Below are 24,394 nucleotides of genomic sequence, written 5' to 3'. Positions count from 1 at the left end.
CCGCCGCGACTGAATTGGATTGAATTGAATTGGATTGGATTAAAATACATTGGATTGAAAATCGTTCTAGCAGCGGTAAGCATGATAATCAGCTAATCCTAGAGAACCAGCAAACCTAAGAATCACCAGCAGAACCTTAGCTCACGCTACGTATATCCTGGAGTAGCCGAGCTAAGCCACTGCAAAGAGGAATATTCGCCCATGCCCTCCATACAGGTGGCTAACCAGCGGATCTGTAATGTGTGGCCACCGTTTTACGTACGACGTGTGGCCTACCCATACTGAAGTAACGTGCGGCCGGTACCCGTTGCTCCGTTGACGCTGCTCCCCCCGCGCAGCCCCCCGCCCCTGCCCGCCGCTGTCGCGTAAGCTCCGCTTCACACAGTGGCTTGCTGCGCGCGCGATCTGCTGTGAGAGAAATAAACCCAGCCAATCTCTCTCTCCCGAATTCCAACTCCTCTTGGACCTGGTTTTTCGCGCATGCGCATGGGGTTGTGCCGGAGGAGCTTTCTGCGTACACGGGACCACCAGATTTTCTTTTTGCCTAGCCTTATTGCAGCTTCGCTTTAAAAACGAAAGTATGCCCACATCCAGGGAAAAAATTGTCTGTCCATCCGTACGTACGTACGTGCGTCGTGACGCATCGTCGTTCTCTCTCCCTTCTTCTCACTAACGCGGTGACAGGCGCGACGAGAGAAACTGAGAAAAGGCCACAAGCATCCACTTGGGGTGTGCGTTTTTATGAAACACCAATATAACAGACTCCGCAGCACAACAAAATGACTTCGTCACAAACGGTATTTTATTACAAGTGGGGATAAGCTGCTTTCCATGCACTGCCGCGGCTACCTTGAAAAACTTCGAATAAAGCGACCACTCGAAAAAAGCCAATTCGTTATAGCGAGAGTCTACTGTATGCAAAAAGGTGATCCGTCCTCTCCGTTTAAAGGTAAGTGAAAATGGTACTTTGCAAATGTATTCAGTAATTTAATAATTACGAACAATGAAGCGAAAGTGCTGTCACGGAGAGTTCAGCGAAACTGAAATGCATGTGAATAACGGGTAAGGCGCAATTTTCGAGTATAAATATGTATAGCAGCGACCGTTTTTTCGGGGGAGGGGAGAACCGAAAACGCCAGTGCCTCGAGATTTTGCGCACGTTTAAGATCCCCTGGTGTCCTAAAAAAAACCCTATTGCCCTCTTAATGGCGTCTCAAAGCCCAGGGGCTGTTTCGGCGCATTTAACTCGTTTAATTTTCAAATCTCGAATGTTGGGTTCAAAAAGGCTGGTGAAAACTGACGCCTTGTATTGTCTGCAACCGTGTGTTCTTTGCAACTCGGGGCAGTTTGCGGGAGGCGCACGAATTCCAGTGAACTTTATTATCAGGTCAGACTGACCTTTGACGCTGCAACACCCGTGTGCCCCAACCGGTATAAGGGAATCAGCCTGTATGACCAGACCAATGTGATTACCCCTGAAGGGCTGCAAACGGCCTGTTTCTACTGTACTATTGACATATCCTAAAGTAAAACTCATCCGAACCAAATCAGAGGTTGCTGATCGGCTTTGTGAACGTCTCCGGATGAGTTTGAAACACCCGGATGTCTCTTTTGTGGCGCAACACGTTATTGCGCATATTCCGGGTTTCTTTTTTCAATTTTTGCATTCCTCTTCTTCCAGTGCTGCCAGATCGCAGTGACTTCATGTTCAGTCGGAGTACGCCAAAGTTACCCGAAGTCATTAACTACATAGCAAACTGTCACAGCAAACTCCAATTTAGTACAGTCGAAGCTCGCATTAAGGGCCCGTCGAGGAAGATTAATTCGGGAGCTCATTTTCCCGGCTCGAATTAACGACTTCTTTCCGCGGCCGCCTCAAATGGAAAGCGCGAGGCCGCAGCGGTTCGAGGACGAGACAGCGACGACGTTCGCGCACGTATAATGTGTAAGCGTCGACGGGAACCTATTTTCGACGAGGAAAGGCCCGCGCAAGAAGGGCCCCGAACGACAGCGAGCGAGCGTGTGCGTCGTGGATGTATGTGTGCGTTCTCGGGTTTTCGCGGAGAAACGGCATGCCTGAACTCTATAAGCACACAGAGAAAGAAGCCTCGAGATCGTCGTGTACACGGGACGCTGCGCTGTGGACGGCCCCTGCACGGGCGGAAAGTAAAGCACGAGTGTTCCCCGCGCGCCGCGAAGCGGTAGCCTGCAAGGCTCAGAACTCACCACGCTGCTTTTCATTTCTTTCCTCGATCCTAACAACTATACTCCGCGCTTGGCCCTTCCTATATACGCTCGAACAAGAGGCAATACAATGGAGCGCCAGCATGTTTTCCCAGACGATGCCGTCCGAAAAGAGATGAAAATAATACGAGTAGATTTTATAGGTGCTCGCTGGGCCCCCAAAAGAGGAAGACATCGTCCTAGCGACCGAAACAGGCAGTGAGGGTTCGTGCTATATGCGGGAGAATTTCGCTGTGTTTTCGCAGTGTCACTTGGCGTGTGGGTTGAAAATATGCTTCGCCGAGGCGACGCTGGAGCGTGCTACGCAGGGACGCGAATATCAGGGAGTAAAACGCTTTCGAGTTTGGCTATAAAGCCCCAACACTTTGGTATAGCCGATGAAGTTCTAGGCTGAAAAAAAAAAAGGCGTTCTCAATTTCTGTTTTATCAAAGCGTCAGAAGAAGACTGTTATCGACGCGTTCAGAAGTGTGGAAAACTATTTGAAACAATGCTCTGCGATTATCAGCGTGAACTTTGCAAGGACAACGCAATTGGTGGGAGGGGGAGAGATGAGGGGGAGCGATATGGTCAATACCGCATCGACAAAGACGATAACGACGGTGGCAACCATGAAAGATGTATCATCTTGTAGAATATCCTGCGTCGGCAAAGACAATGTCGAGAATGATGGCAAACATTCTTCGCGGAAACAGCCGCGAACATCATCCAGCACCTAACGCTGCACCCTTCGCCCTGCCATTCGTTACAAATTAAAAAAAAAAAACGGATTCTTCTGGGCGACGCCTACCAAATCGAAACACATCAACGCGATTGCATTGTGGCATCAATGCAGTATCAACTACTACTTTCACACGGAGGGAATTCGTTCTTCCCAAAATGACCGAACCTGTAAACGGAATAAATACTCTTGTGACGGTTAAGCACGGCTACTTGGCTGGGACACTGAATTTCGCATTACTACGAAAGTAGAAGAACGTAAAAATAAAGGGTATATATTTAACCACGCACACAAGTAAATATAAGGGTGGTAGTATTTCAAAAAAGCGGGAATTTTTCTTCGGACCAACCGGAATTTCGCGCATAATTATGGTGATTTTGAGAAGAAAAAAAAAAGCAAAGCCCCTTTCTTAAGAAAAGGATGGTTGGAACGCGAAGCTTCCCCCATGCAACCTGAGTCAAAGCCAAAGTCCATAATCGACTCTAGCAAAGTCCAAAATCTAAACTGCCAAAGTCCAAAGCCAGAGCCAAAGTTCAAAGCCAACGTCCATCTCCACACCACCAAAGTCCATTATCAAGTCCAACCCTTCTTTCACAATCATTGCCATCATCATCATCGCTAGCAATGTGTACTCCCACACCACACTTTGCGTATTATTGAAAGTCGGTTTGGTGTGCAAATACGATTGTTATGTTATGTGGTGTATGATTGATGTACCTTTTGTGCAACCCATTGTGTGAGTTGGTTTTCTTGCAGTGTGTTTAAGGTTCGCTTTCCTGCTGTGTTTGCTACTCAGCGCCATCAGAGAGGCATAGGAAGCTTCGCTCTAAAAAAACAGCAAATTCTTCGTTGCCTAGTTTTCGGAGGGGACCGCAGCATTCTCAAGGCGCACGTTAACGGTGTTACGCGCTCGGCTTGCTCTTGTCTGCGTGCACTCGTGTATACTCGGCATACAGCAGCTGGTTTGCATTGTTAATGAAGCCGTAATGGAACACTCAGGAGGCTCGTCCGGAAAGAGTATAAGGGATTATACGAGCAACCGCAGCGTTTATCGGAACACAGTGGTGCAGTTAACTATTACGATGCCATTGTGTACGCGGCCAACTCGATTGTCTCGGCGATAGCGCTAAGATCTTGGCGGCGGGGGGAGACAGGCTGCTGCTACAGCACGACCGCCAGCACTCGGATAAATATACATTTTTCGGGATTTGAATCTCTTAAGTACGTAAGTATGCAGACCGTTAAATGGAAAGACAACGTGTATGGCGCCATGGCCGGGGAGATCTTAAAGATCTGTCTCTAAGATCTCGTCCTCTTCCCATGCGTTTCTTCCCGCTTCTTGACAAAGTTTTCTTTGTTTTCCGGAGACGATTAACCTTTTGTTTTGCCCTAAGCATTCCTTACCGCGTCCTTCGAATCTCACATAGCGGCTCTTGTGGGTCATACGGGACGGTGGCAGGCACGCAACCACACACGCACACACTATATATATATATATATATATATAAATCTAGAGAAAGATAAACTCACAAAGCGCGCAGAAATAGTATAAGTAAAGAGTCGGATACACAGCAAGAACAATAACAAACAATGTTTACTTACGTAGCGGCAACGGGACTTGCCTTCATCAGAGTAAAGTTACATGATTTGCTTTACTCTGATGAAGGCAAGTCCCGTTGCCGCTACGTAAGTAAGCATTGTTTGTTATTGTTCTTGCTGTGTATCCGACTCTTTACTATATATATATATATATATATATATATATATATATATATATATATATATATATATATATATATATATATATATATATATATATCTATATATATATATATATATATATATATATATATATATATATATATATATATATATATATATATATATATATATATACGCCCACGCATTTTCTTGACTTCTCACAAACAGAAGAGCTCGGTTTATTTCGACCCATCCACGTCCAGAAGCTCGTTTCATTCTATGCCTAGCTTACTAGCAAAAATTCCCACACAAACAGTCGATATCACCCACTGCCATTGTCGTAATGAATTCCCGTAAACGTTGTCGTCTCACCTACAACTAGAGCCGATGGCTATGCAGATCACGCGTGCAAGAAACAGAAAGGGACAGCTCAGTGTCTGTTTCTAATTACTAAACACCGGGAGGTCGGTCAACTTCGTTACCATGCCGAACTGGCGCAGTATAGGCCGACCCGAACGCGATCGGAAACTTTCCCGTGTTCGTAAGCACGTGTGACTGAGCCGTTCTCGTTACATCCGACGTGAGGAGAAAGTAAAAAAAAAAAAAAAAGACAAGCTGGTGGGACCCCGAGACGCACGCGGCGTTCCGCTGGGTGTTCTAATTCTCAACCGACACCGCCGGGCACTGGTCGCATGCGGGCGTACAAGTACTGCAGTGGCGAGCGGGCTTCATTGGCAATGCAGAAGGGTAGCGCGGCGACGCATGGCTAATCGCATCGCCGCACTACCGCTGATTACTGCATACGCAGACGGCATTTCGTCGACGGTGTAACTACACGCGCAGCCGGCCTCGACTAACGAGGGAACCAAACAGGACGGTGCGTTCGTAGACGGACGCGGATACGCTCCCAGTTTTGTGCTTTACCGCAATGCATGTTTTGTAGCACGAAGGCTCTCTACCGTAGAATATCTTCCGTAGCATGAGGGGTCCTAACCATGCTGTACAAAGCATGAAGGCTCTTAACCGATCCCTACCCGACAGCTTATAATCCCGGCCGCTTCCACGCGTAGAAGTCGCTTGGTTTGTTTGTCCCTTTCTGCTTTTCAGAATCGGCGCCTTTATCACTGGACTGTGCTAGCCCCTTCAGGGATGGCGGATGGAGGGCTCCCATGTGTCTTGTCACGTGATCGGTAAAATATTATTCAGTGTGCAAGGTGAGGCTCGCGTGAACGTTCTAAGTGTCGTAGGAGGTATTTATATTTTCACCTTTGCGCGGGAAAGAACGTGGTGGTGTACGAGCGTACGCCGCGGTACGTCCGCGACATTTATTTGCCAGAAGCTTCTGACTGGCTGGGTCGGTTGCAGATGTCAAGAGAAGAAAACAAGCGTAACAATGACTGCTGCGGTGGCACACAGCGGAATAACAGAGAGCGCAAGAATGTTAGAGCTAAAGTGTTTCTCCCTAACTAACTATCTAACTAACTAACTAACTAACTAACTAACTAACTAACTGACTGACTGACTGACTGACTGACTAACTAGCTGACTGACTTATTAATGAACTAAACTAGCTAACTACTAATCAACTAACTAAACTACCTAATCACCTAACTGATTAAACTAACTAAATTAACTGACTAAGCTATCTCACTCACTTACTCACTCACTCACTCACTCACTCACTCACTCACTCACTCACTCACTCACTCACTCACTCACTCACTCACTCACTCACTCACTCACTCACTCACTGCTCACTCACTCACTCACTCACTCACTGCTCACTCACTTCCCAAACTAGCACACACGCGCACAACTGAAGTCGACGGCACTTCCGCAATGCCAAAACGGCTCCATATCTCGTGAGCTGCCAGTTTTAAACGGGATTATTTTCCTAGCCGCAAGCGCTATAATCGGTTTCTAGGGACATGTTGTGGGATGCGCGCTGATGTTATCTCGAGCAGCATTTCTCACGATCAGTTAACCCGTAATCGTATAACTATTTAGTCAGCCGCGTTGCCCACAACGGGTGCGTAATCTTCCTGTGCAGTCGTTAAAGGAGTCGCAATCAGCTCCGATCATTTGTTACGAATCTCCAAGCCTCGGAGTAACGAGTTAACGGCGATGAGAGCCCCTCCGTCTTACATGCCGCTTCACCGAAGCGTGAAACCAGAACCTGTCGCGTCTAGCGTTTCTCTCTCATGTTGTAGAGGGCGCGCATGGCAGACTTTTTTTTAATTTTGGAAACGAAAACCAATCTCTAAATGTTTCTGCGTGCATTTGTGCGCTCGCGCGCGGACACAGTCCACGTAAGGCTCAAGAATAAACGAAGCTACACTACTGCTGATGCGGGAATCGCAACCGTAAGAACTCCTTGCAATATACGACGGCACGGTCTCACGTACACGTTGTACCGTGGGTTGTTATGAAGTGCGGAGGAGGCCGGAAGACTTGGGTGTGTAGATTTTGCTCCAGATAAAAACAAATGACACGAAAAAAAAAAAGGACGTTGCAAGGTAGATCTGGAGATCAGGTGTCAGGAAAACTTTCCCAAGCCAATACTCGCTAGCCCACGCGCGGCGGACACCCACTCTTGGGATTGACGAAGATTAAGTAGCGTTTCCCGACACCCGCTCGGTTAATTGCCCGCTCTGTGATTGCTCGCTATAGCTTGTTACCTCAGCGTCGGCTAGTGGTGGCCCTCAAACAGCCGCTTGCCAGGTCGCTCGCCTGTTTGCGACCTCGGTCGCTTCTCCGCTTCCTCACTAGCTTAGTCGCGGAGTTAATTCTCGCATTTCGTGCAGTCGGTTACCTTGGTAGGAAAAGGTCAGCGTTCAATTTTAATACGAAAGCGTTTTATTCCTGGATTCACGAAGATTACGCTTACGTCATATCCGCCACGGAGGTGACGCCAATACGACGAAGCAAGCGGCCTGTAAAGGGTGCACCCCTGCACACTGGGTCTTCTTGCGGGGAAGCAACCTTTGGTACTAAAGGGTACGTTATAGTTAGGGGTGTTTGTTTTCGGGTTTTATATTTTAACACGAAAGTGTTTTACCTTGATTTCACTGACGTCAGATCAGCCAAGGAAATGACGCCAGTACACTTTTGCCGAAGCGACCCGCCAGCAGGACGCCACTCGCCAAGCACACCCACAATACAGCCGCCGACCCGCAAATCATGCTCAGCGGCAGATTTCGCTGCACAATTCACTTTCGTGTTTTTCCGATTCCCATGACAGAGGAATCAACCACAGTTTTTTTTTTTTCGAAATAGACGTATACGGCGTGTTGGCGGCACTAGTCACTCCTTTCGTTCCGAACAAAATAAAAATTAACCAGCGAATGGGCGAGCATCGGTCCACCCAACTGAAGCAGGGCAAATGCGTGAAGTCCGTACGTTGCGTACGGGTATTGCTACAATTTTTATTTTTGCATGTATAGAAACAAGACGCGATGAGCTAGTCCCTGTTATCGTCATCATCATAAGTATCATCGTTTTCAACGGAGTCATCACCATAACCTTTATGCCCACAGCGGGGCAGAGTCCTATCCCACAGACTTCCAGCTGCTCATGTATACAACGCTGCCTTGGTCCATATTTTACCCCGAGTTTTCTCACTTATCCTCCACTAAGTTATCAATTTTCCCGCCCGCCTAATCCCGTCACTCGGAAGACAATCTTTTACGTGGGTTACACATTCTGATAAGCAAGTACTTTTGTACATAATCATGCAAGTGTACGCGTAAACGCGCATACCTGTGTTTTGTGTTAGGAATATATCAATATCAGAATCATTGAAAAGTGCGTTAAGATGGGGAAAATGACACCGGTAGGAACACACATGGAAGGTAACTGAGTAAATTATCAAACTGCGCATTTACGTGTGCAACAACGGCAAAGAAAGTCGCTTTTATGGAAGGCTGCGTCTATACTTACGGAACCCGCGATTACGTCCGGGAAATTCTCACTGGAGTTTCCATAAATGTTGGCTGGCCTAAAATTTGCTGAATAATATTACTTCCTAACATAACGTAATCTCACCGAACCTCACCTAACGTAACGTAACCTATTCTTTCCACAATGTTCTGCCTTACATATCATAACCTATTGAAACCTAGCCCAACTGCAACAAACCTAGCCTAACCCAGCCCAACGACACAGAACACAACTTATATTCAACCTAATCCAACCCATTCTGGAGGTGCTGTGCGTCGATCGTTCGATATAGTAATAACCAGATTGAAAAAAAAAAGAAAGCATTGACAAAATCACGATGAGTGAAAACTTCAAAAATTCCGAAAGTAAAACAAAAAGCATTCCCCTATGCCGGACTCGAACCTGTGTCTTTTCATTTCAAAGCAAGCGCTATACCAAAGCGCCATAGGAGCAGGTGCAGGAACAAAATTTCGGGGAATATTTGTCCCAGAGAATCTCCGGGTGGCGTGCTCCGCCAATCGGAGGCGACTGCCGTGAGATATTTCTGACGGTAATTCTCGCGGTTGCCGTGATAATAGACACTACTTTAATGGAACTCGGCCAGGCCGTTTTAAAGCGAAGCGTTGTATGGCAAGGCGAAAAGAAAATTCGGTGGTCCCGTGTCCACAGAAAACTGCACCGGTGCTACCCATTGCGCATGCGCCGAAAATCCAGGCTGGAGAGGAGTTAGAATTGAGGGGAGACAGATTGGCTGGGTTCATGGCAGCGGAAGCGCCGCGCAGCGAGAACCCCAGCTTAAGCGATAACGGCGAACGGTACGGGTGTCAACATGGCAACATGGCAACATACCGGCCCCGCGTTAGACGTACAACACAGGCCGCACGTAACAGATTCGCTGGTTAGCATCTGTACTACAGACCCAGAGTTCATGCATGGGTGCATTTTTCTGTGTTGAGGCTTTGTCTAGTTCGCGTTGGTTGTCAGTAAGAATGCTCCCACGTGTCTCTCGACATTGCAGACAAGGCTTGAAACGCCTTGACGATAATGTCATCTGAAAAAAAATAAAGTACTAGGGGGAAGAGGATTGCTAGAGATCGTTTCCAACGTTTTGACCGAAGCTCACAAGGGAAAGAAAACGCTAGTTTTGAGCACACAGTAATGCGCTTTTGTGTTGAAGCAGCCCATTCTGTGAGCGAATAAGCTAGATTTTGGCACAGAGTACTCAGGGTCATCCCATATCTTAACAACAGTAAAAAAAAACAGGTCTGAAGAGAGGGAAATCAAAGATAAGCCTAATCGGGTTACAAAGAGAACATTCCGTGTAGCAGAAGTGCTTCCTGCCGGTTCACAAACACGCACATAAAGAAGATTCTGACACATTTAAGAAAGAAAGAATGCACCGATAAGAAAAGAGAAATGCAAATCTGTCGCTGACCGCGTCAAGGTGAAGAGAACTAAGAGGAGGCACAAAACGACTGCGATGCACCCTTGGACTCTCTGAGGCCTCTTTGGCCGCCGGCTGGAGCATGCATAATTCGTCGCCGATGCTCGTAGCTGATAACGGGGACGGCGAAGGAGTGTCTCTTTGACAGCGGTCTTTTTCTATTCCCGCATGAGCTCAGCTTAGGAAGCAAAAGGCGAAACAAAACGAACGGCCGGAAAACGAACTCACGCTTTGCGTACGTGGGTACCTTGGTACATGTCTCCTTGCGGCGTATAGGCGCGTATTTTCGCGTCAGCGCTCAGGCAACGTAGTTGCTTTTTCTGTCTAATTATTCGTTTACCTTTGGAAAAAGCGTATTTTTGGACGTCTGGTGTTGTCTAATTTTTTTGCGTGAAGCACGTTAGGAGCTCGATTTGCCCGTGGCATGTCCCTTGGCGTCCGTGTACAGTGTTGCGCGTGCGCGAGGAGCATTGGATTGGATTGGATTGAATTTGGATTGAATTGAATTGGATTGGATTGGATTGGATTGGAATTGTATCGGATTGGATTGGATTGGAATTGTATATACTGTAGACACGCGTTGTCACTCATTTACATGCGCGAGTGGGCAATGCCACGCGTGATTTACGGTAAGAGCGATCCCCGGTGCTTCTCCCACTCGTCATAATTCAATTCGTGGAGATGCGTGAATTTTTTGGTTTCACTTTTTCGCGAGACTGAACAAAAAAACGTATCTTGAACAAGACCGTATACTACTGCAATCGACCTCCGCCGTGCTCTCCCTTCAACATAACTTGATAACAGTAGCTCAAACTAGCTACGATTCGCCAACGTGTAATACCACCGGGGAGGCAGTTCGGCATGAAAACGAGAAGGACATACCCTCTTGAGGTGGTCGATGTCTGACTGTATTGTTCATGTTATTTACGTATTTGCCCAGAAATGTTTCTTTCTACGCTCTTCTTTCTCTATCTTTGGTTATACAAAAAAAGGTCACATTGGTGGCAAGATAACACCAAGTACCATTTCTCAAGGCTAAAATCTGAGAGCGGCATTTTCTACCCTTCGTCGTCCTCCAGATGTTGCTAACAGGTTTTGAAAGCACGCTGGAGACAGAGTTCCCCAACCCGAAACTATGAATTATGAAAAGGTCATCCCACTTGAAAAGACCTGGAGCGACTCTCTGAAGCGATAAACGCGGCGACAGGCAGGTTCGTGAACATCCCGACAGAACGTATTTTCTCGGCAGTCCGCTCGTTGTTAAGAATACCGTGTTAGCCTACCATTAGAGGGCTTTAGCATAGCGGATAGCGTATACGCTAACCGCGGCGGGTACAGGGACACGACTGCGCATGTGCGCGAGGGCTGGGCGAGGCCACCCTTCACCGGAACGAATGCGCGCGCATGACTAGGCGGGTCGCCCGTAAATAGAAGGAATGCGCACATGCTCATTCGAGTCCCGGTACCCGCCGCCGCGAGCATGCTAGCTGTGCTAAAACTCTCTATGGTGTGCAAACGATTTCGCGGATCCGGAAGAAGTTCCCGCATACGTTGGGTTCGGTTGTGCTTTGAGAAAGCAGTGTCATGTCGCAAGTAATTGAACAAGGGTTCAAGTACATAAAAATGCTTCAAAAGGGAAGTAAGGGAAAAACGGAAAAGAACGCAAACACAATAAGGACATAACAAACAAGGACTAATACTGTAAAAGGGTTGAGAGTTGGGCGAGTTCGTAATGATGCATCTCGAAAAAGAAACTGTGCGCAAATTAACCGATACAAGAACACATGCGCTCTGCGCTTGTGCCGTCTTCATGTGTTCTTGTCCCCGTTAATTTGCGCGCAGTTTGTTTTTTCGAGAAGGACTAATACATTCTTACGAGGTACTGTTTTGTGCGTTTGAACTTTTTAGCCGGTGTTTTTAGATGGTACGCCTTCTTGTTCTACTCATGAAATTCCGCGGGTGAAATTTGGTAATTCACAATCGCTCACTACGAGAGAAGACTCTTCTGTCGTATATACCCAAAGAATAACCCTGTCAAGTTCACTTCGAAATTCGCGTACGCTGTAGACAGGATTCGAAGCTCCACCACCGCGCTCAACAGCGAACGGACGTCCTATACGCCTCTTCAAAGCTGTCTGATTAGTTGGAGCTTCGGTCGAAGGCCGGCTTTTCTCACGATATAAAAGGCCTACGTGCGAGCGAAAGATTGGACCCCACGCATGCTGGAGCAGCCGGCAGGAATGTCATAAAGCAGACGAGGAAGGTCGTGCAGCGGGCACAAGAACAGAAAAAAGAAAAAACAAGTCTCCGAATCTTAGCACGCTCCGGTGAGCTCGTCGCTTGCACAGAGTGAATGTCTCGGCGAAGCGGCCCATATCTGAGTGCCCTTATAGCTGGAAAGCACAAACGCCTCGGTCCAGGCACTGCGTAGGCGTTATCTACATGCGAGCCGGGTAAAAGGGAACGGGTGAGGCGTAGAAATGCGACCACCGTACGTTCCCTCTCTGTGTCTTCGTCCTGCTGGCGCTTTTTAATGGTCCTTTCGGCCAGGAGAAGACACGTGTACCGCTTTTGGGTCACGTGGAGAGGCGGTGAAGGCGTGAATAAGTGATTTTTACCCAGTGGAGTTGTCTTCACCGGCTGAATTCGCAAAAATCTCAAAGCTCAACCTGCCCGCAATTGGAAGCCAACAACTTAACTGGATACTGAAGTGAGTTGTAACTTGTAACCTTATCAGATTAATAGTTATAGTGGGCAGGGGAAGTTCTTTTTTTTTCCCGGTAGGCTTACGCGCATTTTCAAGAAGAAAATGGCTTTCGAAAGAGCCTTCCTTTGCACCTTCCGCCCTTGGGCTTTCTGTCGTCAGTTGCGTCGCCATGGTGGCTAGACCACTTGTCTAAATTTCGCTGACCTTGGCGGGATGGTAGCATATTTAACCAATCTGCATGGAGGAATAAAATTTTGATGTGAACAAGTAAATAGCTTGAAATCAGTATTTTGAAGAAGATAGCAAAAAAAAAGCAATTAGTGTGACGCCAATAGGTTGGCCCGGAGGCCGCGAACGATCTTGACAACTTCGTTAATAAGCATAGCCTGCACACATTCATGATGCTGGCCACGTGGTTGCTTTCATCTCCTGACAGATGCGTTATGGGCGACCTTTACATCTCGAAGAAAAATACGGAATCAAAGCCCCTTTCTGAAAAAAAAGATGGTTAAAACGTGACGCTTTTTGCCATGCGACATAATGGCGAGTTGGGCTAGCCAGTAAACTTGCATGTCAAAATTTTCAAAAAGCGCAACACTCAAAACATGACACAAACGCGTCCAGTTGTTTTAGTCCTGTGGTTAAGCATTCGTCCTGCGGTTTTTTTGAGTCACATTGTCAGTGTTGCGCTTTTTGAAGATTTCCACGCAACCTGAGTCGAAGTCCAAAATCTAAACTGCTTCGACCGTGTCGGGATGGCGTGGTCGGACAGACTTCGGCTTCATAACGCGAAGGACCCAGATTGGACTACGACCACGCGAAGCGCTTTTTTCTCGAGGCGTTCATTGTGGACGTTGGATTTTCTGCAGTGCGTTTTGAAGTAACGATGGACGACAGCAGTGAAGCATAGAAATCGCCGCTTTAAAACAGCATGTTTTACATAAGATGAGAGATACCCGACTGCGCACGACAATATCAGGCTGTCCGTCAGCGCAACGCAATGTGCACAGTTCGACGGTCGAGGACTCTGGAACCACAGAAGGATTAATGTCACGGCCAAGGGCGCTTTCTGAACAAACCCGCAGCAAAAACACGCCGTTAGCTTCACATACACAATAGATAGTTATAGCGGAGCGGAGAACCGGTACCGGTACGGTACCCGGCACACCCGCACATGCGCACAACCAGTTTTTCCGGTTCTGCGCACGCGCAGTAGCGCCGGCTCCCTACCGGGTTTTGTTTTTTTGTTTTGTTTTGTATGATTTTGTTTCCACATCCACGCTCTGCCCATACGGAAGGTCGCTGAAACCGGTCACACGCCTGCAAAATAAACAAGAAAGTACAAAGAAAAACAGCGCAAAAAACAGGACAAAGTAAGGTAATAGGAATTACACGCGCTGAGCGCCTGTGGTTTGGGGTTTATTGCTTCGTCCTACCTTTTGGGCTGTTTTTCTTCGTATTAGAATGTACCAACTGCTCCTTCAGCAAATCATTCTGCAAACAAGAAAAGCATAAAACACTCCATTCCTAAACGACAAAACAATTTACGCGCTCCCCTCAAAACTGTCTGACATAGTGAATTGTATCACACCTAAAGAGCAATCGTAACACTCAACAAAAAGCAGCCTACCCGACAAAAATATGTTTTTTATCCATGAACATCTACACGCAAATATTTTGAATGGAAGTGTATCGACCTTTATTGGTGGCTTGTCCTGACTGGAGCAGTCTAACGCTCTTCGAAGGAACAACGGCGCCTTTGAGCCTGCGGGCGAGCTTCGGCAAACGCTGCTTGAAAAATGGCCTTGTCTTGGCTTCCGGCCACAGGCCAGATGGTGCGAACGAAAAAAAAAAAGGGACGCGTACGCTGTTAAGCCGTGTCTGTCCTTCGCCCAAGAGACTAAAGAGATTCTGTCACCACTTCTTGGCCCTTGAAACTGATTGGAAGCATTACACGGTCCAGGGTTCAACTGAGCCTGAAATAAAAAATGGGCTGGTTAGCTTATCTGGCAATGAATAAAGACGATACGGCGACGGCGCAAGCCGGGGTCATTTCTCACGGCGTTCCAATAATGGCGAGAATCCGCGGAGCGTGCCAAAGTGCGCAAAGTCTTTCAGTGCGGAGCCGAGCGTGCGCTCGGAGATGTATGGCCCCACCAACTGAGAGAACAAATTGCGGCGATAAAAAAAACACGTGAAAGCAATCAGCGGTTACTGCGGGAGGAACAGTACACGGCAAGAAGGCGAGAAAAAGAAAGAAAAGCGGGTGGCTAAGGTTAACGGCGGTTCGAAGCACTGCGGGAGCGTAACACATGTTAAGGAGTGAAACTTAGGCACGCATGGGTAGTTTATTCCGGGCCCTATTCTATTCGTTCGTTTTCTTTGTTTTTATTCTTACGCGCGTTAGGAGAAATGCATTTTAATACGAGGAGACACTTCAACGCTGCACAAACCACCTCCAGTTAGTGCAGTTTTGTTCGAATGAGAATCTTGCAGTGTCGAGGAAATTCCGCCAAATAAACTTTTGATGGGTACTGAAGCTCTGACCCACCGGAAGCCTGGCGTTCGTTGGAGCTGTCGGAGCGACTCGCGCCGTGTCTAGGGATTAAAAGTGCTTCCACGCCGGTTGCACAGCCAGTTTCTACGTCGGCTCAACGCGGTCGACCAAGCAAATACGCTAACAAGGTCGAAACAGAGGAGGCGTAAATTGCCAGTGGAAGCCGTACTGCTTTCGCTTTCAAGCGACGTAAGCAGTAGTTTACGTCCTCCAGAGAACACATAAGATTATTATCATTATTATTATTATTATTATTATTATTATTATTATTATTATTATTATTATTATTATTATTATTATTATTATTATTATTATTATTATTATTATTATTATTATTATTGTTATTAATTATGGGGTCCCACCACAGTTGATTACTCTGGGACTCTTTCTGTATTGGCTATATTCTAGTGATGTACCCTTCTGTAACGACGAATGACGACGACGATGACGACGTTGTTGTTGTTGTGGAAGAAGAAGAAGAAGGAAAAGAAGAAGACAACGACGACGACGACGATGATGATGATGCAGAAGAATGCACCAAGTATTTTCTTGACTTTTTTTTCCGAGCTACAACGCAACCTGTAGAAGCCGCAGCCGGGCCCCGTCCCTTCGGCGCTCCAGATGGCCGAAACGAGCACATGCACGCGTAGACAGCGAGCGTGCCGGCGAGAAGCTGTACCTCGGGGCGTCGATGCTGACTGCGGGTTCCGTTCCCCGCTTCAAGCATCGGTTTGGCGACAGTAATGGCGCGTTGCGTCCGAGTCAAATTGCACGTGCCGGGAACGATGGGGGCAGTTTTCGCCAAGCCGAGGCGGTGAAGGGGAGCGGTGAACGAACGGTTGGCTAATGCGCTGTTTCCCACATACGCGAAGAGTTGCGCCACGGAATTCCCATGGTATCTCTCGTCGAACGAAACATGCGGTTGCCGCAGCCTGGGTGGCTAGAACTGCGCCAGTTCGGATACGGTCGTTCTTTTTTCATCTGCGGCAGTATTCCCTGGGCTACACGGGAAATGCACAAATTCTTGCCCGTCTCTTCTGTTTGTCTGTCACTGTCATCACCCATAAAGTTACATAAATAAAACAGACACAATATATATTTAAGCCGAGCCGCTTCTGGGAACCGAACTTGCGTTTTAAACTTGGCAAACGCATGCAAACCTCAGCTATTGCCTGCTTAAGCATTCAGGGGATTGCGCAAAGCTGATTCCACAGCTACTGCGATGCGCTGCATAATCAACCACTCAAAAGAAAGCTGCACAACAAACTCTCTTAGAGCAGGCCTGTCGGCTAAAATGCGACAAGCAGTAAATATTTAAAGACAAATAGTAAATAGTAAAAAATTTGTGAAAAATTGAAAGACGGATAATTAGAATGCCGTAAAAAGACAATGATCAATAACGAAGACGTTTGTAGGGAGGGGAGAAACCGACAAAGTAATAGAAAGTACAACATTTCACTGGTTGCTGCAAATATATAGCGTAAGTCTTGCCGGCTTTAACAAATCAACGCCCGATGGCATTTTGCAACAATTCTACGCTGTCCTCTGATGCTTAGTACTCGGAGTTTTTATCTACAAAGCGTAAAAGAGAATCGAAACAAACTTTCGATTATATTTTACCGGTATTTTTCTGATATTCTAATCAAAAAACAAAATAAAAAATGTACTTTGAATGCTTTGTTGCTAACGTTGACTTGGGCCTGATGTTAAGCGCCTAATTTATGCGTCTTCTTCTTTTTCTTTGGCAGGTATGGCAGGACATTGAGAGCGTGCTCCTGGACGACATCAGCGGGGCGAGACATGCGGCGCCGAGCGTAAAGGCGGAACCGGAGCCGCAAGCTAGTCGAGACACCGGCTACGACTACAAGTCGGCCGACCACCGAGACCAGTCGCCTTCTTCAATGCCGCCCACCAGCGGCATCCTGGTGGCAGCGCTCACAGCCCCCGTGCCCAGTCGACCAGGTCCGCTCCAACAGCAGTCTAACGTCGTCCCCACCCCGCAGCCAACTCAAGACTCACCGCAGCCGCCGCCGCAGCAGCAGCAGTCGCCGGCACCCGAAGGCCATACCTCCCAAGAACCAAACGCATCCGAAACATCCGAAGACTTCGTCACGCTAGACTTCGACTTCATGCTGAACTCAGACGGCGCTGCACTATACCCCGAAGTGGACTCTTACACGACCGAAAGTGAGGTAAAGCCACACCAACAAGAGTCGCAGCAGCACCAACAACAGCAACACCAGCAAGCGACGTACACGAGTAGCTCGCTTTCGGCGAGTACCACACCTTCCATAGACCACCTAACGTACCAGCATTCCGCGCAAACAATGAAGGCGGGGGGCAATCCCTTCGACGTGGCCATGATGTCCGGGTCGCAGTACACGTCTCTGTGGGCCAACTACCAAAGCACAAACCCCGCGCAGCCTCCGCCATCGAGCCAGATGTCGCCGCCAGCGTCCCCCGACCACTCACAGCTGGGCCAGCACTTGGGTGCCGCTCTGGATGGCAGCTCGTACCAGACCAGCCTTCCCTCCATGCACTCGATGCCCGTCAAGGCGGACATCCTCACCCAGTGTCTTCAGCAGCCGTCGCAGCAGCAGCAGCAGCAGCAGCAGCACCACGGCAAGCAGCAGACGCCTCCGCACCTACGCATGGTGACCCCACCGTCTTCGCCGCGGTTAGCGGACCTCCTAAGCGCCGGAACTGGCATGGGCCCAGGGAATCCGTTTCCGCCGACTCCACTCACACCGGACATGCACATCGCTGACCCGTTCTGCAGGACCACGCCACTTGCCACAGGCGCCGACAAGAAGGCGCAGCAACAGCAGCAGCAGCAACGGTCAACAGTCAGCCGCAAGAAGGTCACCATCCACACTTGCTCGCACCCGGGCTGCAGCAAGAGCTACACCAAGAGCTCGCACCTCAAGGCGCACCTAAGGACCCACACGGGCGAGAAGCCGTACCAGTGCAACTGGAAAGAGTGCGGCTGGAAGTTCGCCCGCTCCGACGAGCTCACGAGGCACTACCGCAAGCACACCGGAGACCGGCCGTTCCAGTGCCGCCTCTGCGAGCGTGCCTTCTCGCGCTCCGACCACCTGTCTCTGCACATGAAGCGGCACACGTCCCTCTGAACTGCCGAACACCCGCTTCCCCTTCTGTCCCCTCCATCGTTTGTCCCCCGAACAAACAAGTCCTTGTTACGAGGTCCGGTCCAAGAGACCAAACCTGAAACGCCCGCCGACGTGGGTGCTGTCCCGCGTGCTGTTCCCGTGGAAGCGCTACTGATGAATGAAGCTCCCGCGGTACCTACCCGCGCAGCCTGGAGTGACCAAGTTGTTAGGCCCCTTGCTTTACGTGGTGCCTGAGTTCCAGACTGCTATCCGTGTTGCCCTCTTCCCCTCTGGTGTCCGAGCCGGACGTGTGGTGATCTGTGCCGTGCGTGTACCGCCTCGGGAACTGCGACTCCTGAACGCACGCCGCGTGCGAATGAGGGACCACGAGGTACTACGCCCGCGTGCGTTGAAAGCATATCGTGTACTCCAATCCATCGTTCTATCTCAGAATCGTTTTCCTTGCCCATGTTTTGTTTGTTCGCTATGCCGGCCCTAGGAGAGCTGAGATTGTTCAGTGTGCAATAGCGTCTGGTGTTTTTTTTTTTGTAATAGAGTGCATGTGTGTTAAAGTCGGTGTGCCTACGCTGTGTTTTACCTGTGTCTAGAGATGTTAGCGGCAAGGAACCAATGAAAACTGTAGTGTGCCGTATTGTCGCTTACGGCAGGCCGCGTGAATTGCCATACGAAGGAAACTGCTGCAACTCTCACATCTAAACGTTGGCTCGAGCATCAACCTACGTCACTATTCGCTGTACGCAACCAATGGCTAACCTAATATAGGGTCAAATTTAGGGGCGGAGAGAAAGAAACAACTTGCTACAAAAAACCGACTGGAAACAAGGGACCACCGAGAGTTGCGGCTTTTGCGTAATTCACGGAAAGAAACTCCAGCGACGTATACAAAATGACCAAGCTTAGCTTTTGCATGTGCTTCATTGTGCCTTAGAACGAAAATAACTGTATATTGTTGTAGCCGGACCACGTATGCAACGCAAAGCTCTGTAGGCTTTACAATCGTGCTGTATGTTGGCTTTACACCAGGGCGCAAGCTTTGTGCGCAAAACGCTTGTAATAACGCAGATAAGGCAAACGTGGACGTCATTAGCTTAGCTTCAACCATCTATGTGTAGACGGCCTGACGTTTTTTTTCAGGAACAGTACTGTTATAGAGGCCGCTAAGTTCGAAAGAACACACTGGGCCTAAAAGTTCGAGATTACCTAGATTAAATGCGTAGCTTGGGATGAACAAAACGGATGGCAAACGTAAACGTGTGACACTGAACGTCGCTACTGCTAAACAACAACAAAAATATTTTTACGAAATGCTCACGTGTTAGCCACTCATGGTTCACTGGTGTTAAACCTTTTTTTTATTTTCCCTGGCAATCTTCTTACTCATTTCTAAGAATTGACGGAATCCAGCTAGGCGGAAGCTTCTTGTCTTTCTGATGCAGCTGTAATGGAGTAATAGATGATCTGTTACACTAAGAGCAAAGCTGCAGTTGCGAATAAAACAACGGCAGCCCTGCCAATTAAAACTTTTAAATTATTTTAAGAACTATATTCTTCACTGAATTATGCAATTATTGTCACTGTGGTTGCAAGGCTGTGTCCCGATCTAGAAGGTTTAAAAAAAAAAAAAAACGTTACGAAGGCTTCCGCTGCCGACGTTAGTAAATGTGAGACGCTTGTACATACATTTTCGCACAGTTGTTAATATATTTTTGTTTGTTATTTTGTTCTTTTAATTCTTACAGCTCTGCCCATGGCGAACTTAACGCAGATGTGTTACGTATACGCGGTGTATCTACTTTTTATATATATGTCAGAGTTTATACTATGTTTACATCAGTGTTCTACGAGAGGATGGATAGAGAAATTTTACATCTCATTTACACACCCACGTGTCCCCTGCCTTATCAGAGACACTGCATGCCATTTCAGTTCGTCCCCGCCTTTCCGTCGTTCAAAACGGCTGGGTGAATATCTTTTCTGCCTTAAGTTATACATTGTTCACGGACCCCTACAACGCGTGCTCTATGGTTTCAAAGCTTATAACCTTTCAAGAATGCGACGACAGTGCTTAGAATCTTTCCTGCTAGAGGTGTATTTCTGATGTTAATAGCCATGACACAGGAAACAGACTACCGTATTTCAGTTTTAATTACACGTACAGCATACGGCATACAACGCTTAGCCAGCTAGTTGAGCCTCCAAACAGTTGGGCATTTTTGTGTCTTAACAGTCCACGATAACCAGCAGCCTGTTTCGATAAGTAAGGTTCGACCAAAGCAAAGCAAAACGATGTTTCTTAGAAACAACGGCGTCTTAGAGAGAGATAAGGTTGGCAAAAATCAGATTCACACACCACTGCGCATCTCTCATCAGTCATTGGCGCACGGATGTGTAAGACATAATCACCGCGGAACACTCAAATGCTAAGTATATCCTGTATATTGTGAAAACAAAAAAAAAGAGGTTTGTAAAAAACGCAGTTCATACCAGTGGTACTTTCCAAGCACGCTTGTCACGGTTTCTTTTTCATTATTTAATCGTTCTTCCTCCGAAGGTCTATGCAGCATCCTTTTACAGTTTTATAAGGCACCGGAAAGTTGTGCCTTTTTCTTGATAGGGCGTTGAGATTTGGATTATTTAATGCCGACGTGTTAGAAAAAAATTTTATCTGATGGCGATGCGTAAACAAGACTACAAGTTGCCTTGCCCTACTTCAGCGCCTTCTGTGACTGCGCACAATACTTATGTATTACACATATCGACTATCCAGACACGGCCTTAACCTTACTCGTGCCTGTTGACAGATGCCTTATGAGCTTGCCTTAAATTTATCGGCGAAAAAAAAAAAGATAAGCATAACTCAGCAATGTACACAATCGTTTTTTATTTGTTACAAAGCAGAACTGTGGGCGTGGTGGCGAGGAAACCCTTTGCGACGAAGGAGCGTATCGTATTTATAGCCCTAAAAATAATACTCCCATATAAAGAATAAAATATGCAACTCGCTCGCAGGGAAAATATCAGCATTATTTGCTTCAACTGAGAGTTCCAGAGACACCAACGTATGTTCCTTAGCAGTTCAATCAAAAGGGGACGAGAGACGCACTTGATAAAAATAAGTAAACTATTATTTTTGCTCATGTCGGCCCCGCACCAGAAGCAAAGTTTAATCCGTGTGATTCTTCTCAGCATTTCGAATGAAAATGTTTAGAAATCGTACTCATCCGCAAAGTTTTATATCTCAAAATACGAAAGGATTTATTTTCACTGATTCAATTTGGAAGTTGAAATACAAATACCACAGGCGGTAATAATTACGATTAGAGAGACATACGAAGGCCACGGGATATGAGTAGTACTAGTTGTATGAAGACTGGAATGGGGATGGCAAGGGCATCAACTCTCAGCAGGAGCTAATACACAAGAGAAGCATTCATACTACAAGCGCATGCACGCACACGCACGCACATAGTTTCTTTACGCGCTACTTCACTAGAAAAAAAAAAGGGCTTCGCGCTTGAACATAGCTTCTGCCTTAACACTACCCGTTCCAAGTGCTACATGTAAGTTCTGCTTTGGTACTTCTACCACGACCTTTGTGCATCTACTTTCGTTTTTTTTATATATATCGGCGTCTGTAGTGTCAGTTAGTTCGCTTGTTCCGCTTCCATGTACGGTGCCTTCGAAGGGGCCTTGTGCTTAGGCGACTATGATCACGTTTTGCAACGCCGCCATTATTCCTGCCATTTTCAAGCTAGTCGACTGGTCGTTCTTACCTGGTTACAGACGAAAACTAAAGAAAGGGAAGATATTTGAGAGACATAATCACGTGTGCATAGACGCGTGAGCGTGTATAAAGATGGACGATTTTCAAAGTGCGCTTGACACACCTAGTGCAACTACGCCTTAAACATGTATAGTAACTTGGGAAATCTAGAGAAGATTTTAAACGGGGTGAGAAGACCCAGTTTCAGCTTTTAGATGTGCTGATTGAACGGTCACGGATTGAAGGTATATACCCTTAGTGTGGTTCCAGATAGGATCCGCTTAGTAGCTTGTACTTACTGGCAAAAAAACAAATCATGTGAAACCGTGTTACAGATACTTTAAAGAGTAAGTCTAACACTGGTTCACGTGTTTGTACGAAAAGAAGTGTACCAAAAATTACGTTACAAATATATCTGAAATTTATGTGTAACACAGCATATGCAACTAAAGTATACGGAACGTATATGCGAAGATATTAACCGTGTAGAGTGTCTTACACGCTTTATGCCGTGTTCGAAGAGTCCCGTTGACGTCTTTACTGCGAACTTCGGGGTAAAGGGAACGTCAAAAATGACGTTTAATTTTGCAAGCAGCCGTCATAAACTACCCACGGGATTGGCTGATGTCGGAAAAAGCCGTAGTTTCGTTAAGTGCGCGCTGCAGTAAGTAGGTTGCGTAAGGCGAGTTTGATGCGACTTTCATGCGCATCCGTTCACACTGAATACCCATGAAACTCGGAAGTTTTTGCGCCCTTTTCTGGCGCTGCGAAAAACGAGTACTACGGGCCTGTAAAGCACATCATCGAGGCGTGCACTGTCCAGTTGTCTTCCTTCGAAAATCACGCAAGTGTTTCTGAGTTTGGCAAATACGAACATGCCCGCTAAACGCAGCAAAGTCACGAAGTCTCTCAAGCGACACATGTGCGTAAAAACGTAGCTAGCAAAACGGCGCGTATGGAAGCCACAGCCGAAAGTTTTTGTCCCCGCTTCGAGTGAGCAGTTGGAACGTCGCTCTAGGAACGCAGCCTCCAAAGAAATAAAAAACAAACAAAAGTTTCCCAAGTCCAAATACGTGTTCAAGGTGTAAGCAGCACTACGGCTAAAAGCATTTTCGAATCGTCGATATCAATCTGTGCTCCTGAGAGTACTTTTGCAAATGCTACGGCGTCCGAGTGCCTCCCGCCAAGGCGACGCCGAAAGAGAGAGATGTATTGATACGCTATCGAACATTATATACATATCTATACAAATATATCCACACACAACGCAAGCTAGCCACATTATGCGCACATACATAGCACCCAAACTGCCTTTTCATGCCTGCCTTAAATGGGTCCGCGAACTGGGTCTTAACGGATGTGCTGAACTCTTAACGAAGAACCAGCTCACATATAGCTTCGGAACAGAACCACTGTTCGTCAGTGCAAAGTAAGTTACTTGAGATCAAAGTACATTTCAATCATTCCTTCGGAAAATGAATAAAATCCAAGTATTTCAATGACGTCTAAGGTTCTGTGCACATTAAAGTACCAGAAATCAAAACCTCGCTTTTAATTTTTCGCGCAGCGGCGCTAAAAGGCTAAACATGTAAAACCAATAAGCAAACTGGCTCGAGTTTCAACTCTGGCTCAACCTTGGCCTGCATCGCTTGCTTATTTCGTACAGATTGCAACGAAATTATCCAGTGGGCTCAAAACTGGGCCTCAGAAACGTAGCCCGAGAAACATTGGCGATGTAAACCGATAGGACGTGATGGGACCGGATCTTTAGAACTGTAAGGGCGGGACTTCAAAGATGCAGTGTTGTTGTTTTCGTTCTATTTTTCCCCCTTCTGTTTCGTGTCAGCTCGGAACGAGCGATATAAGAATGAGAGTTGTCGATGCAAAAGTGGTGTAATAAAGCTATATCGTAGTTGTTTGCTACCTGCCGTGTCTTGTGACTTGCTGTCTTGCTGGATTGGCGTGGCATGCTCAAGGAGGCATTTTGTTTTTGTTTGTTTTTTGCCTCCGCAGACGCCTTCCCGGTAGACACCGCATTTTACTCAAGAGAGAGCACAAGAAGGAAACCAACAAGCTGTATGACACATCCGCACTGCTGTATACATATATAATCATTCACTATATAATGAAGTGTAACATAATACAATACAATACAATATAGCGTATTTACTCGCGTAATGATCACACTT

General features: G+C 47.1%; 1 protein-coding gene across 1 annotated transcript in view; it reads left to right on the top strand.

Moving 5' to 3' along the window:
• LOC144163319 (uncharacterized) overlaps window positions 1-24,128 on the top strand; it is a 196,878-nt gene extending 172,750 nt beyond the window's left edge. Inside the window, exon 2 of the mRNA XM_077694247.1 lies at window positions 17,060-24,128. Coding sequence (XP_077550373.1) covers window positions 17,060-18,442 — 1,383 coding nt within the window. The 3' untranslated portion in view covers window positions 18,443-24,128. The remainder of the gene's footprint in view (window positions 1-17,059) is intronic.
• Window positions 24,129-24,394: the final 266 nt, after the last annotated feature.

The sequence above is a fragment of the Haemaphysalis longicornis genome, unplaced genomic scaffold (genome assembly GCF_048455015.1).
Source record: "Haemaphysalis longicornis isolate Haplotype H1 unplaced genomic scaffold, Haemaphysalis longicornis Haplotype H1 scaffold_12, whole genome shotgun sequence".
In the NCBI taxonomy this organism is placed as follows: Eukaryota; Metazoa; Arthropoda; class Arachnida; order Ixodida; family Ixodidae; genus Haemaphysalis; species Haemaphysalis longicornis.
This window is presented reverse-complemented; position numbering and strand designations above follow the sequence as displayed.